Source organism: Ursus arctos, unplaced genomic scaffold, assembly GCF_023065955.2.
Source record: "Ursus arctos isolate Adak ecotype North America unplaced genomic scaffold, UrsArc2.0 scaffold_36, whole genome shotgun sequence".
Classification (NCBI taxonomy): domain Eukaryota; kingdom Metazoa; phylum Chordata; class Mammalia; order Carnivora; family Ursidae; genus Ursus; species Ursus arctos.
In genome coordinates this window covers 15,922,226-15,934,964 of record NW_026623050.1, presented here as the reverse complement: position 1 = coordinate 15,934,964, position 12,739 = coordinate 15,922,226, and the positions used below count along the sequence as shown (strand labels likewise).

The 12,739-nt window shown below is 42.0% G+C and overlaps 1 protein-coding gene across 9 annotated transcripts in view; it reads left to right on the top strand.

Moving 5' to 3' along the window:
- The first annotated feature begins 787 nt into the window (after positions 1-787).
- Positions 788-12,739, top strand: part of GABPB1 (GA binding protein transcription factor subunit beta 1) — a 71,211-nt gene continuing 59,259 nt past the window's right edge. For 4 of the 9 annotated variants that reach the window (XM_044390976.3, XM_044390974.3, XM_026518460.4 and 1 more), the window contains exon 1: positions 1,233-1,275. In XM_044390976.3, coding sequence (XP_044246911.1) covers positions 1,252-1,275 — 24 coding nt within the window. In that variant the 5' untranslated portion in view covers positions 1,233-1,251. The other 5 variants (XM_048219131.2, XM_048219129.2, XM_026518461.4 and 2 more) reach the window with 3 other exon arrangements.

The following is a 12,739-nucleotide window of genomic DNA, read 5'->3' as shown; positions in this document are numbered from 1 at the left end:
AACTCCTCGCATTGTCTCAGATATTCCCAACTCCTAACTATAGGAAGCCAGAAACTGCAAGTTAGCAGCTTGGGGAAGCCATGTGGGAAAGTTATTCCCAGGCTCACCTGTTAAAAACATACCAGTGTGTTGGGTTTCTAAGCAAATCATCACAAGTAAATTAACTTCCAACGACTATCTGCAAATAAACTTTTGTGCCTTTCTTAATAAACACAACAAAAATCTTGACATTGCAGCCATGAAAAAACAGACCTCTACCTCTGAGCTGACAATCCAAGGCAATTCAGCGAGCAGTTATTAGGGTCTATTAAGTACACCTGCGACACCATGGGCACGTTTTAGGGGGAAAAAAGGCTACAGTAATAACTACATCTTCGTCATGAACCTGACTGCTCAGTTTGAGCGAACAGAAGGACCATCCCTCGTTCCTCCCTTGTAGCTGAACCGCCACTCCTGTCCCAGTCGGCCTAGTTGAATCTAGGGCCACTTTAAGTTAAGTCCTAGCTTCCTGGCTGCCCTTCCGTCTCTCAGGACTCTGCTAGGTGGCTCAGCTTAACCTCAGAGTTCGGATTCCCCCTCTCTCAGGGGTCCTGTCGCAGAGCTAGGAAGGGAGGAACACGGACTTTAGTTCCCCAACTGCCAGCCCCCGCAAAAAGAGGCGGGAAGACTCGGCCACCAGCCGGGGTGCTCCGCCGCGCACATGGCCGGCCGCAGCGCCCACCCCCGTGCCGCGCAGGCGCCGGGCGAGCCGGGACTTGCGGTCGCCGAGAGCGGATCATTCCGCCGCCTTCTTTGTGTGGGTCAGGCTCTACAAATGGCATATTTCCCTTCCATCCGTTAAAAACAAAAACCAGACTCTGTCGCCCCTTTCCTCCCGCCGGAATGGGGTCGGGGAGGGAGTGGGAGAGCGATCTGCCGCCGACGGCAGGGGCGGAAAGGCTCAGGCGCGGGCTTGACAGGGGCCGGGTCCGGGAGGGATGCTGGGAGCTTTGACTCACTCGCACACCATGTGTCCCTCCGCGCGCAGCACGGGGGACTTTTCGGTGGGGATTTTGGGCGCCGACCAGACGCGGCATTTTCGGAAAATAGCGCCCTGTGCAGCTGAAGCGCTTTGTGTGTAGCGGGGCCGCGTCAGCCCGGCCGGGTACGAGGCGCCTCGGGTCCCCGCACCACCTCCCGCTGCTCCCCCGTCGCCGCTCCCGAAGCTTTTCCAGGTCAGTGCGGGTCTGTGTAGGGCCCTGTTACCACCGGATGTGGAAGTTGATCTCTTCGCTGGTAAAAAATAATTCCACTTCCCCCGGAACCCAGATCATCCCCGCGATTTCCTGTTTATTGCATTAAGGCGCCGGGTTTCCGGGGCTCCTGGCCCCGCTTATTCCGCGGGGGTCGGCGGGGTCGGCCTGGGCGCCCGCTCCGCCCGCGCCGCCGCCGTGCTTTGTCCGCTGGGCACCCCGCTTCTGGGAGGGGCGGGCAGACATGGTGGCGGCCGCCGCCCCCTCCTCGGCCCCGGCGCGCCGTGGCCTCCCAGCCGGCCTTGGCCCGAGCGGCGGCCTTGGGGCGGAGATGGGGTCGAGCCGGGGCGGCGGGGGCTTTGCGGGCGCCGGGAGGCGGGAGGTGGGCGGGCGAGGGAGGGAGGCAGGCTGGCGCGGCCCGGCCCGGCCTCGGCGCCCGCCACTCCGGGAACTGCCGGCCTCTTTGTCTGGGCGGCCGGGCGGCCCCACCGGGCTCTCCGGAACCGGGAAGGGGCGGCGGGGGCGGCCGGCCCGGGGCGCGCTGTGTTGCCGGGCCTGCGCGGCCGGAAGGCGCTCGGGCCGCGGCGGGAGCGGCTGGCCCGGACAGGGTTAACCGGAGGGCCGAGCTCGGCCCGCGCGGGGCCGATCGCGGCTACTGCCACGATCTCGGGGACTCAAGTCCCTGAGGGGACAAAGCCCGCCGCTCTGGATGCTCGGGACTTCTGCTCTTGGGACTTGGCCGCTGGAATCTACGGGTGCACGGCTTCGGAAAAAAGTTGAGAATTTTGCCAGGTCATTTCTGCCTGGACACAGTTAATCAGTGTGTATTTAGTGTGCTTCGTTGAAGCTGTCCTGCCGTGTTGAATCAGCGTGCATAGCCTCGGGGGTGCATCGTGAAAACTGAAACCAAAGGAATTATATAGGCCTGCTTTGTGTGTGTTTTTCCCACTTTAAGCTTGTTTTCAGTACACATACTCTTGCTTTAAACTTGATTGGACTGTGGCGAGCAGACATCTGTTCAAAGGAGGGGTATCGACCACAACAGTACTTTCGAAGGGGGCTTGGTAATGTGGAAATATTTTAAGCGCTCTCTCCGAACACTGATTTGCTGTCTCGATTCAGGCAAGTTACTTTCTGAAGTACAGTTTTTATCTGGAAAATGTTTTGATGTAGTCAGTAAATGGTCCTTGTAATTTTCCATTTCAGAATTGAAGATGCGCTGTAATTTATTATGCAGATGTTAGTGGTCAAAAATTATTTTTGTGAGTAGTTGTTTCACATATAGACCCACCCAGCTTGATTTAAATTTCCTCGCACTGACCTATAACCATCAGCCTTGACACTTCCACTTTCAGGTTCAGGCTCTGAATTTAAGGAAATTAAAGATGGCTTTATGCTTTTTTTCTTAATTTTTCTCTTTTTAAATATTTCCCCCCAAATAACAGCGACAACAAAAATTCATTACACGTTAATACAAGTGACATTAGGTAAGAGTGACACTGTTTGCATTTCTGCAAGTCTTTTAAATGTCTGGTTTAATAGAAGACATCTAGATTCTTAAGTCTATTGCATTCAGTCTGTTGTGGTATGACACCTTGTAACCTCTGGAAAACTCCCAAAACTCCATTGTATGCCCATGCATTTTTTTTTTTTTTGAAAGCTGAGAGATTTGTCATTTCTATCCTCTTACCATACAAGTCAAATCAGGATATTATACAGGATACATTTAAAAAATATGGCTAGGAGGGTTGATTTCTATACTTTTTTCTTGCGCTTTTTTTTCAGTTTGGGATTTAGATCCATAAACAGTATGAAAAGTAAAGATTGCGTAATCTGCATATGATCTTGGAGAATCAGGAACATTAGCAAGTATTTTAAGTGACTAAATTAATTTTTAATTCTACAACTTATTTTTAACTGTGTATGCAAGTAAAATGTGAATTTCATGTTAGATGTGCTTGTGAAAACTACAGTGTAAAAGTAATATTTGAAGATAGGACACTGTCAAAGCACTGCAGGAGCTCCAGATTTAAAAGGAATCCTGTAGTGAAACATTTGGTCAAACAATACTTTTGTAATGCATATACATACCTTTAGAGTTAACTCTCCTAACTTAGAGTTTGAGTTCTGTTTCAAATCTTGGTATTTCAGGTTGGAGGCCAGTTAAACTGTAAATGTGTGAAAATGTTAAGGCCATACTTTGGATTAGTGCTTTTGAAATGAAGCTAAATTCATTTCCAGTTGTTTCTGTGAACTCTACTTTGATTCTGTCAGACTGTGGTTCTCTACTGTTCCATCAACAGGAAGCATCTGGTCATTCTTGACATAATTGTTTGAAAATGCCAGGTATATTTTTGATGTTTGCTATGCAAAAGAAAATAAATATCAGATTGGATCTTGGTTAATTTTACTTGTCTCCCTTTCACCCAGCATCTCTAAGATGTATTTATGATGGACCTCATCTGTAGAATGGCCCCCCCCTGCCTTTTTTTCCCCCACTTGAGTACCTCCTAAGTTAGGAATAGTAACAGGTAAAGCAAACAAGTCAGGAATTCAGAAGTCGTTTCATGAAATTTTGAATCATGAATTTATTTTGAGGGTGCAAGTTCTCTTTGCAAGTAGCATGAGTGTGGGTGAACTCACTGATGAGTCCATCTCCTCTCTCATGAACATTAAAAAGCACAGGGAAACGAAACCTTAAAGATCAGGGTAGGTTAGTTATTTCTAATGAGTATCATTTCTTTGGCCCCAGAGCTTTCCAACAAGTAGTTGTAGGTTTCTATAGTATTAATGTGTCTGTCTTGGTATTATATTTTTTTGAAGGTGTTTCTTCCATCATGCTGTCTAGAAGATATGTCTACTAGTGTTAAGGACTGTGTTTCACCACAGTGGACAACAGTGCTTTGCATAGAGAAGATGTGTTGGTGTGGTTGCCTGTCAGTTCAGTTGTTGGTGGGCTAGTATATTTTCATTTAGGCTAAGTGTTTCCATGAGATAAGTGTAGAGGCTAAAGCTTGAAATGATTTCTCCACTGAAAGTAAATCATACGCAAAGCCATTGATATATTTACAAATAGGAATTTGAAACTCTTTGTCCTGGTTCTCTTACCTTTTAATGGGAATAATTGGAAAGGCTGGCACTTAGGGCCCAAGATGCTAAAGCACAAATACAGCATGTGGAAAAGACTTGATTATTTTAACTGTACATTTAATGTGAATCAACACTATGGTATAATTTTTAAAAAAGTAAATGTCATTTTGAAGTTGAACAACACAGAACAGGTATTGGGGCGCGTGGCGGCTCAGTCGGTTGAGCGTTTGACTCCTCATCTTGGCTCAGGTCATAACCTGAGGGTGGTGAGATGGAGCCACAGGTCTGGCTCTGGCTCATCATGGAGTCTGAGATTCTCCCTCTCCCTGTGCGGCTCCTGTGCTTGTGCTTTGGCGTGCGCGCTCTCTCTGTCTCTGGAAAGAAAGAGCAGGTATTAGTCACACTTCACTTTGTACTTGTTGTATTATACCTGGGATAATTATATTTTGCCAGCTTTTTAGGTGGCATACTGTCACGTTATGAGTGGGCCCTAATATCAGTTCTCAGACTTTATATCAGAATCACCTGCAGAGCAAAAACACAGAGGCCTGAGCTTAAGTAGGATAGTATTTTTCTCAAGTTCCCTAGGTGATAGACACTCCAGTTTAAAAAGCAGTGAACTATAGAGCATATCCAGAGGACCTTGATCATGGAGAGAAGGGACATGAGGAAAGGCTGGAAAATTCGATGTTGGCTCAAAGAAGAGAAAGCAGCTCATCTAAGGAACAATAGCTATCTTTAAATATTTAGAGGTCTGTCACACAGATCAGTTTTGATCTGACTAGAAAGACCTAGGATCAATGAGTAGTAGTTAGAGGATTTCAACATAATTTCGAGATAAATTTCCACGCAACAGGAAGAATGTAATGGGTTGGATTTGGGTGGTAGGCTTTCTGCTTTCACTGATGATGTTCAAGTTAGGGATTCTAGGGTGGAGGAATTGATAGACGGAATGATGAATTGGGCCAGGTGTCCTAAAGTTCCCGAGAAACGAGATTTTATGATACGTGTCTAGGTTTGCAGGTACAAAAGCAGAAGGGCAAAAGCCATTTGAGTGAAACAAGCTCGTTAGCTTAACTGGATCATAGTTTTCACCTTCTTGGATAAAGAGGAATGAGTATTAAGTGAGAGAGCTTTTTGATGAGGGCTTGAAACCCAGCTGTGGCTCAGTCGGTGACGTGTCTGCCTTCGGCTCAGGTCATGATCCCGGAGTCCCAGGATCTAGCCCCATGTCAGGCGCCCCATGTCGGGCTCCCTGCTCGGTACGGAATCTGCTTCTCCCTCTCTCTCTACCCCTCCTCCTTCCCCCTGCTCCTTCTCTCTCAAATAAATAAAATCTAAAATAAATAAATAAATACGTGGAAATTCTCATTTAAGGGAATTTATCTTGATGTAGTAAGGATGTGTGCAGAGATTTAGCTCTGAGCATCCTGATTGCAGCACTGTTGACAGTAAAAGCTGTGTATTAACATTTGGCCCCACTCCCACATTAACCATATGAAGTAGGTAATATTATCCTCCAGTTTTCAGCAGAGAAAACAGGCATAGGGAGATGAGGTAGCTTACCTAAGGTAGCAGAGTTAGTATGTGGTAGAGCCAGGACTTGGATCTAAGCAGTTTGATTCTAGTCAGGAACTCTGATCACTGTGCGGTAGAATTGTACATGACCTAAAGTTTTCACAGTGATTGTAAGTATGTATATTCACAGTGGAGTGAACAGTGCCTAGCTTTTAAAATGATGTTAGAAGAATGTGAAGACATGAAGAGCCGTCTTGGTATATGTTAAGTAAAAAAAGTAGTTTTAAAAACACAATTCCATTTTGGTTAAAAAACAAATATACTGTTGACCCTTGAACAATAGGGCTTTGAACTGCATGGATCCACTTATGCACAGACCTTTTTTTGTGTGTGTGACAAATACAGTACAGTACTGTAAATGTATTTTCTCTTATGATTTTCTTAACATTTCCTTTCCTGTAGCTTGCTTTACTGTAAAAATACAGTATATAACAAAAAATATGAATTAATCCATTGTTTATATTATTGGTAAAGCTTCTAGTTGGCAGTAGGCTATTTAATAGTTAAGTTTCTGGGGAGAGAAAAGGTAATACTCAGATTTTCAACTGTGTGTGGGGCGGATTGGGGGTGTCTGTACACCTCAGCCATGCATTGTTCAAGGGAAAATTGTGTTGATGTCTGGAAGGATATGTGCTAAATTGTTAAGTGGTTATTTCTGAGTGTAGTTCTATGAGTGATTATTTTCTTTTTGCTTATCCAAATTTTCTGACTTCTACAGTGAATATATATGTGTGTGTGTATTACTTGTAATTAAAAGCATATTAAAATGTCATTTCAATAAGAAATTAAAGATCAATATAAACTGAGGAGCTTGGATTTTATACTGTGCAGTTTATGCAGTTTGACTTAGGAATCGCAAATAAATGAGAATTTGTAAGCACATGTTTTGTATTTTTTTAAGTTTGATTCCTTACCGTTCTAGAAGTAATATGTTAATTGAATAGAGAATACAGTCATGGACTCCTACCATTCTATCATAATGAGTTCTCTATTTTGTGTTTTCTTCTTCTTATGTGTAGTATTTTAAATGTATTTATCTCAGTTTAGTCACTCTCTGGCTTTGTGACAGGCCATTGATCGCTCTGCCTCAGTTTCTTCCTTTGTGAACTTGGGATAATTATAATACTTATGTTGTGGTGGTTGGGAGGATTAAATGAGTTACTGCATATAAAGTGATCAGAACAGTGTCTAACACACATTTAATAGCTCAGCAAATGTTAGCAATTATTATTACAGGATCATACCCGACTAAAACCCTTGGGGTCTAACAGGTTTTGGAATTAAGAATTTTTTGGATATAGACAAGGTAACCTTTCAGCAGAGTCCAGTCCTCTTCAAACACATTACTATTTCTGCAGCAAAATATATGAAGGTTTACACCAAATGGGGTAAAGACCATAAATAGCTTCATGTCAGTTCAGGTAAGGTTTTGCCACCAAAAGAGTTTCTGTGTTTTGGAATTGCAGTTAAGGAACCTGTAGAATTTTGTTAAATTTTGAGTCCTATTTTATTTTAATGTTAGAACACATACCTTTTCATGTAATGGCTTTATAATCCATGGTAATTTAAAAATTAAAAAATTAAAATAAAATAAAATGTTCACTTCTATTTCCTTTTATTATGAAATATGCTGAACTTCCACCAATATTGTTGATTCTATTACATCGTGTAGAATCTTTTCTAGAAGAGGCTTGAGAGTTCCTCTAACCCAGTTAACTTTTTTTCTGTCTCATTACAATTGAGAGATAAGACATTTCTTTTTTTTTCTTTGTTTTAGGTTTTTATTTATTTTTTTATTTTTTTATTTTTTATATATTTTAAAGATTTTATTTATTTATTCGACAGAGATAGAGACAGCCAGCGAGAGAGGGAACACAAGCAGGGGGAGTGGGAGAGGAAGAAGCAGGCTCATAGCGGAGGAGCCTGATGTGGGGCTCGATCCCATAACGCCGGGATCACGCCCTGAGCCGAAGGCAGACGCTTAACCGCTGTGCCACCCAGGCGCCCCTGTTTTAGGTTTTTAATTCCAGTTAACATACAGTGTTACATTAGTTTCGGTGTACAGTGTAGTAGTTTCATAGTTCCATACACCAGCCTGTGCTCATAAAAACAAGTACACTCCTCTGTATCACTGATTTAACCCATCCCTCTATCTGCTTTTCTTCTGGTAACCGTCACACTGTCCTCTATAATTGAGTCTGTTTCTTGGTTTGTCTCTCCCTTTGCTTGCTTGCTTTGTTTCTTAAATTCCACATATGAGTGAAATCGTATGGTATTTGTCTTTCTTGACTTAGTTCACTTAGTATTATACTCTGGCTCCATCTACATCATTGCAAATATCAAGATTTCATTCTTTTTTATGGCTGAATAATATTCCATTGTGTATATTTGTGTGTGTGTGCATGTGCACACACACAGACACATCTTTATCCATTTATCAGTGATGGACGCGTGGATGCTTGCGCTGCTTCCATAATTTGGCTATTGTAAATAATGCTGCTATAAACATAGGGGTGCATATGTCCTTTTGAATTAGTGTTTTTGTATTCTTTGGGTAAATACGTAGTAGTACCATTGCTGTATGGTAACTTGGTTTTCTACAGCAGTAATTCTTTATAGGAGGTGAGTGGAGGCCACTATGGTACCTCTCTTTAACATGTTCTCCCATTCTGTAGATGTGGGAACTGAGGTGGATATTTATCCTAAGTCATGATATTAATTATAGAACTGAACATTGGAATTAGGTCACTTCCTCTCATGATAAAATTATTGGCTGTGCAGCCCTTCTGATTCCTGTATTCCTTTGTGTCTACAGCACTTACCATGTATCCAAACAGAGGAAAAAAATTTAAACGGTGCCTTCATCCGAGCTGCTGTAATAAAAAACTGGAGGCTTGGTAGCTTATAAACAACAGAAATTTATTTCTCACAATTCTGAAGGCTAGGAGGTCCATGATCAAGGTGCAAGCATGGTTGGGGTCTGGTGAGGACGTCTTCCAATTGCAGACTTTACTGTCGTATCCTCACATGGAAGAAGGGGCACGGGAGCTCTCTCGGTTTCTTTTTATAAGGGCATAAATCTTAATGATCCTTCCTCATGACCCAGTCACCTCCCAAACATCCCACCTCCTGATGCCATCACTTTGGCCAATAGGAGTTCAACATACAAATTTGAGGGGTAGGGGAGAGACACACAAGCATTCATACCATAGCAAACAGTAGGGTGTTTGAATGATCTGAAAAATTGCCCTTACATCCTAACTGGCTTGTATGAACTCTTACATCTTTACCAGTGTGATTACTCCACCTGTGCCTTCAACCATTCTTTTCATACAGACTCTCAACTTCTCTCCCTTCCTTTATTGCTGTATGCATTAGATACAGCCTGAACTTGACACCAATCACTTCTTTCATATTTACCTGTTGTCAAATCTTTCCACCATCTATCTCCTCTGTTTTTTCCCACAGGTCACAGCATATTTATGGAGGAAGGTGGGTAATTACGAAGATTTCTTGGCCATTATGAATTTATGCTGAACAGTTCCCAAGGGGCCCTTGCTAGTCTTGGCAAATATTAATCTCACATTTTTCTGTTTTCTCATATATCTTCTTCCTCTCCCTTTAAAGATGCCATTGATTTCTACTTAATTGAAAAAGCAAATAGAGTACAAGCTTGCACGTTTTTTTTTTTATCGTCATCACAATGAATCTATTTTATCTTACTTTGTGAACTGAATGGAAGAAAGAGGATTCTTCTGCTTTTCTAGGAATCTTCCTGCCACACTTACTTTTCCTCTTTGATCGTTGTCTGCAATGGTTGGGTAATAATAAATCATCATATTTAAATGGTAAAGTTTTTGTAATACATGTTTCTCTTTTATTATTTATATCCATTCATCAGCACAATTCTTTAGATTACTCTTTACTGGGTCTCAGTTTGTCCTGAGGTTCTGCAGTGCCTATTATTTCCCATTCTCACTTTGGAGTCTCCTCTTCCAATCCATCCTGCATATGGCTGCCAGGATAACTTTCCTGAAACTTTTTTTGAACCCACTGCTTTTAAACCTGACAGCTGGAGGAGAGAACATGTGCTATTGACCTTTGTGCCCTCCATCGTGCCAAGCAAAGTGAATTGAACTTGTACTGAATAAATGTTTGAATGGATCACCGTTTGCTCAAAACATTGAATGACTTCCAACTGTCTGTAAAATAAAGTCCAAACTGCTTTCCGACTCTCAAACCTTTTCATATTCTGCTTCTTCAACCTTACTTCGGTCTTGTTTCCTCTATAATATTACCACGCTCAGGCATAATTCCCTGTGTTCTTCCTTTCCTTGATAGGCCCGTCACAGCGTATTCAGAAGTGTTTGCTTTATGCCAGCACTGTCCTAGTGGTGTTACAGTAATGAAAACAGAAGACAGTCTCTGTTTTCTTGGGGCTGACGTTCGGGATGAGGGGGGAGGAAATACGCAGTAAATATCGGGTGGTAACGAGTGGCATGAAAAGGAATAAAACCGGATAACGGGTTAGAGTGGTTGGAGGTGGTTGCTATTTTAGGTGGTCAGGGAAAGATCTCTGGGTGTCTTGGAATGAGGGAGTAAATGATGAAGTTATATAAGCGAAGAGCTTTCTGGGCTGAAGAAACATGTTCAAGACCCTGAGGTGTAAACATGTTTGGCTTGTTCGAATAATTCCTGAGGCTTGTGTGCCTTGAGCGGAATGAATGAGGAGGAGTGACAGGTGAGATTAGAGAGGTAGTGGGGAGCTAGACCATGCTCCAGATGTTGTCTTTCACTGAAGCCTTCCTTGACTACATCATTTTGTTTGTTAGTTTAAAGGTTCTCTGAACCCATATAGCAGCAATGGAAGTAGTTTTCAAGTTATTTTTTTGTTGTGACCTACAGTAAAAAATGTACTTTGCGTCAATAACACATATACACGTTGTTGTGTGTGTCTGTGTATGTATAACTGGAACAAACGTTTCATGAAACGACTCAATCTTTGCTACATTTAATATATGCTGATATTTTTTTAAATGTTGGCTTTAGCCCACTAAATGATTTCACAGTTAAAAACTTCATACTTTTCTACAGCCTGCTTTTATTATAATCCACATATTCTTCTAGGTTGTGAAATATCTTCAGTTAAAGATCATGATTTCAATTATTTTGTGTATAGGTTTTTAGTGTTTACTGCTGAATAGAGAGGATTTGTTTAATTTGGCAAATAGCTATTGAGTGGGATACTAGAAACTGCTGAATACTAAATGCATAAGAATAAGATAAACTCAGCCTGACTTCCTGAGGCTTATAGGAGAGGAGAGCTTGTAAACAAATCCTTGTAACAGAGTGGAATCCACATGTTAATGAAAATAGGTTCAGGGCACAATGAGAAAATAGAAATGATTAATTCTTTTTGCTGAAAAGGTCAGCAGGAGCTTGTTGGAGGAGGTAATGTCTGAACTGAGTTTTGGAGGAAGAATGTGAATATGTGGTGAGGTAACTTGGGGCAAGGAGAAGACTTCTCAGGCAGAGTAACACGTAAAGAAATGGTATCACAAAATGAATAGTACGTAGGGGTAATTATAGGTAACTGTATTGTTGGAGTATGAGTGGAAGTGGGAAGTGGTGAGTTGATGAGGCTTCAGTGAGGCACGGGCCAGATCCAAAAGGTCTGAAATGCATTGTAGGAAGTTGCTACATGGGAAGTAGAGATACCATCTCTCAATAAGTCCAATACAGCCAGTTTTTCCTCAAGTGATGAAATACATTGCTGTTTCCTCAGTTGTGCCCTAGAGGAAGTTGGCTTGCATTTATGGGCTATGTTGTACCAAAAAAAGTTTTTTTAAACATTAAACTTTGACCCACTGCGATGTTAAGTTTATTCTATAAGAAGCATTTGAGAGGGGCGGCTGGGTGGCTCAGTTGTTAAGCGTCTGCCTTCTGCTCAGGGCCTGATCCCAGGGTCCTGGGATCGAGCCTCACATTGGGCTCCCTGCTCTGCTGGGAGCCTGCTTCTTCCTCTCCCACTCCCGCTGCTTGTGTTCCCTTCCCTCTCTCGCTGGCTGTCTCTCTCTTTCTGTCAAATAAATAAATAAAATCTTTGAAAAAAAAAAAAAGAGGCATTTGAGAATTGAGATGTACTGAGGAAATGAGAGGTTCACATTTCAGGGTAATTCTGACATTTATGCTTATGAAATAGAATGGTAAGGGGCCAACTATTTAAATTATTTTTCACTTCAAGTTAAATGTACATCTGGTTAAGTTCTGTATTCTGTAGATGATTGGAATACATGATTGTATGTTTTAGGAACATATTTTGACAAATTTGACCAAACCACAGGGTAAGACTTTATGACAATGTTCAAAATATAGAAATTTCAAATAGACTGGGAGGAATATTTGCAACACATATAACAAATAAATATATATGATGCACTCCTACAAAGAAATAGTGACATAGAAAAACTAAGTATACAAACAGGTTGTTTCAGGCAAGGAAACACAGGTGGCCAACAAATATTTGATATGTTATGCAATCTCATTAGTAATTTGAGAGATACATATTAAAACAGGAAGTTAATATAGGCAAAATTTTAAAAGCTTACTAATATTAAAATTGGCTATATTGTGAGGAAATAAAAAACATAAACTGTGGTTGGGAGTATAAGTTGGTTTGGGGGTGTAAATTGATGTGGGCAGTTTGTTAGTATCTATTAATTTGAAATGGTATTCCCAGCAAATCTGCCTGTTTTCTGCACTAGAGGAACACTAGTATATGTGTGTAAGGAGGCACGTACAAGTATGTTCATTGCAGCAGTTTATAGTAGTAAGAAAAA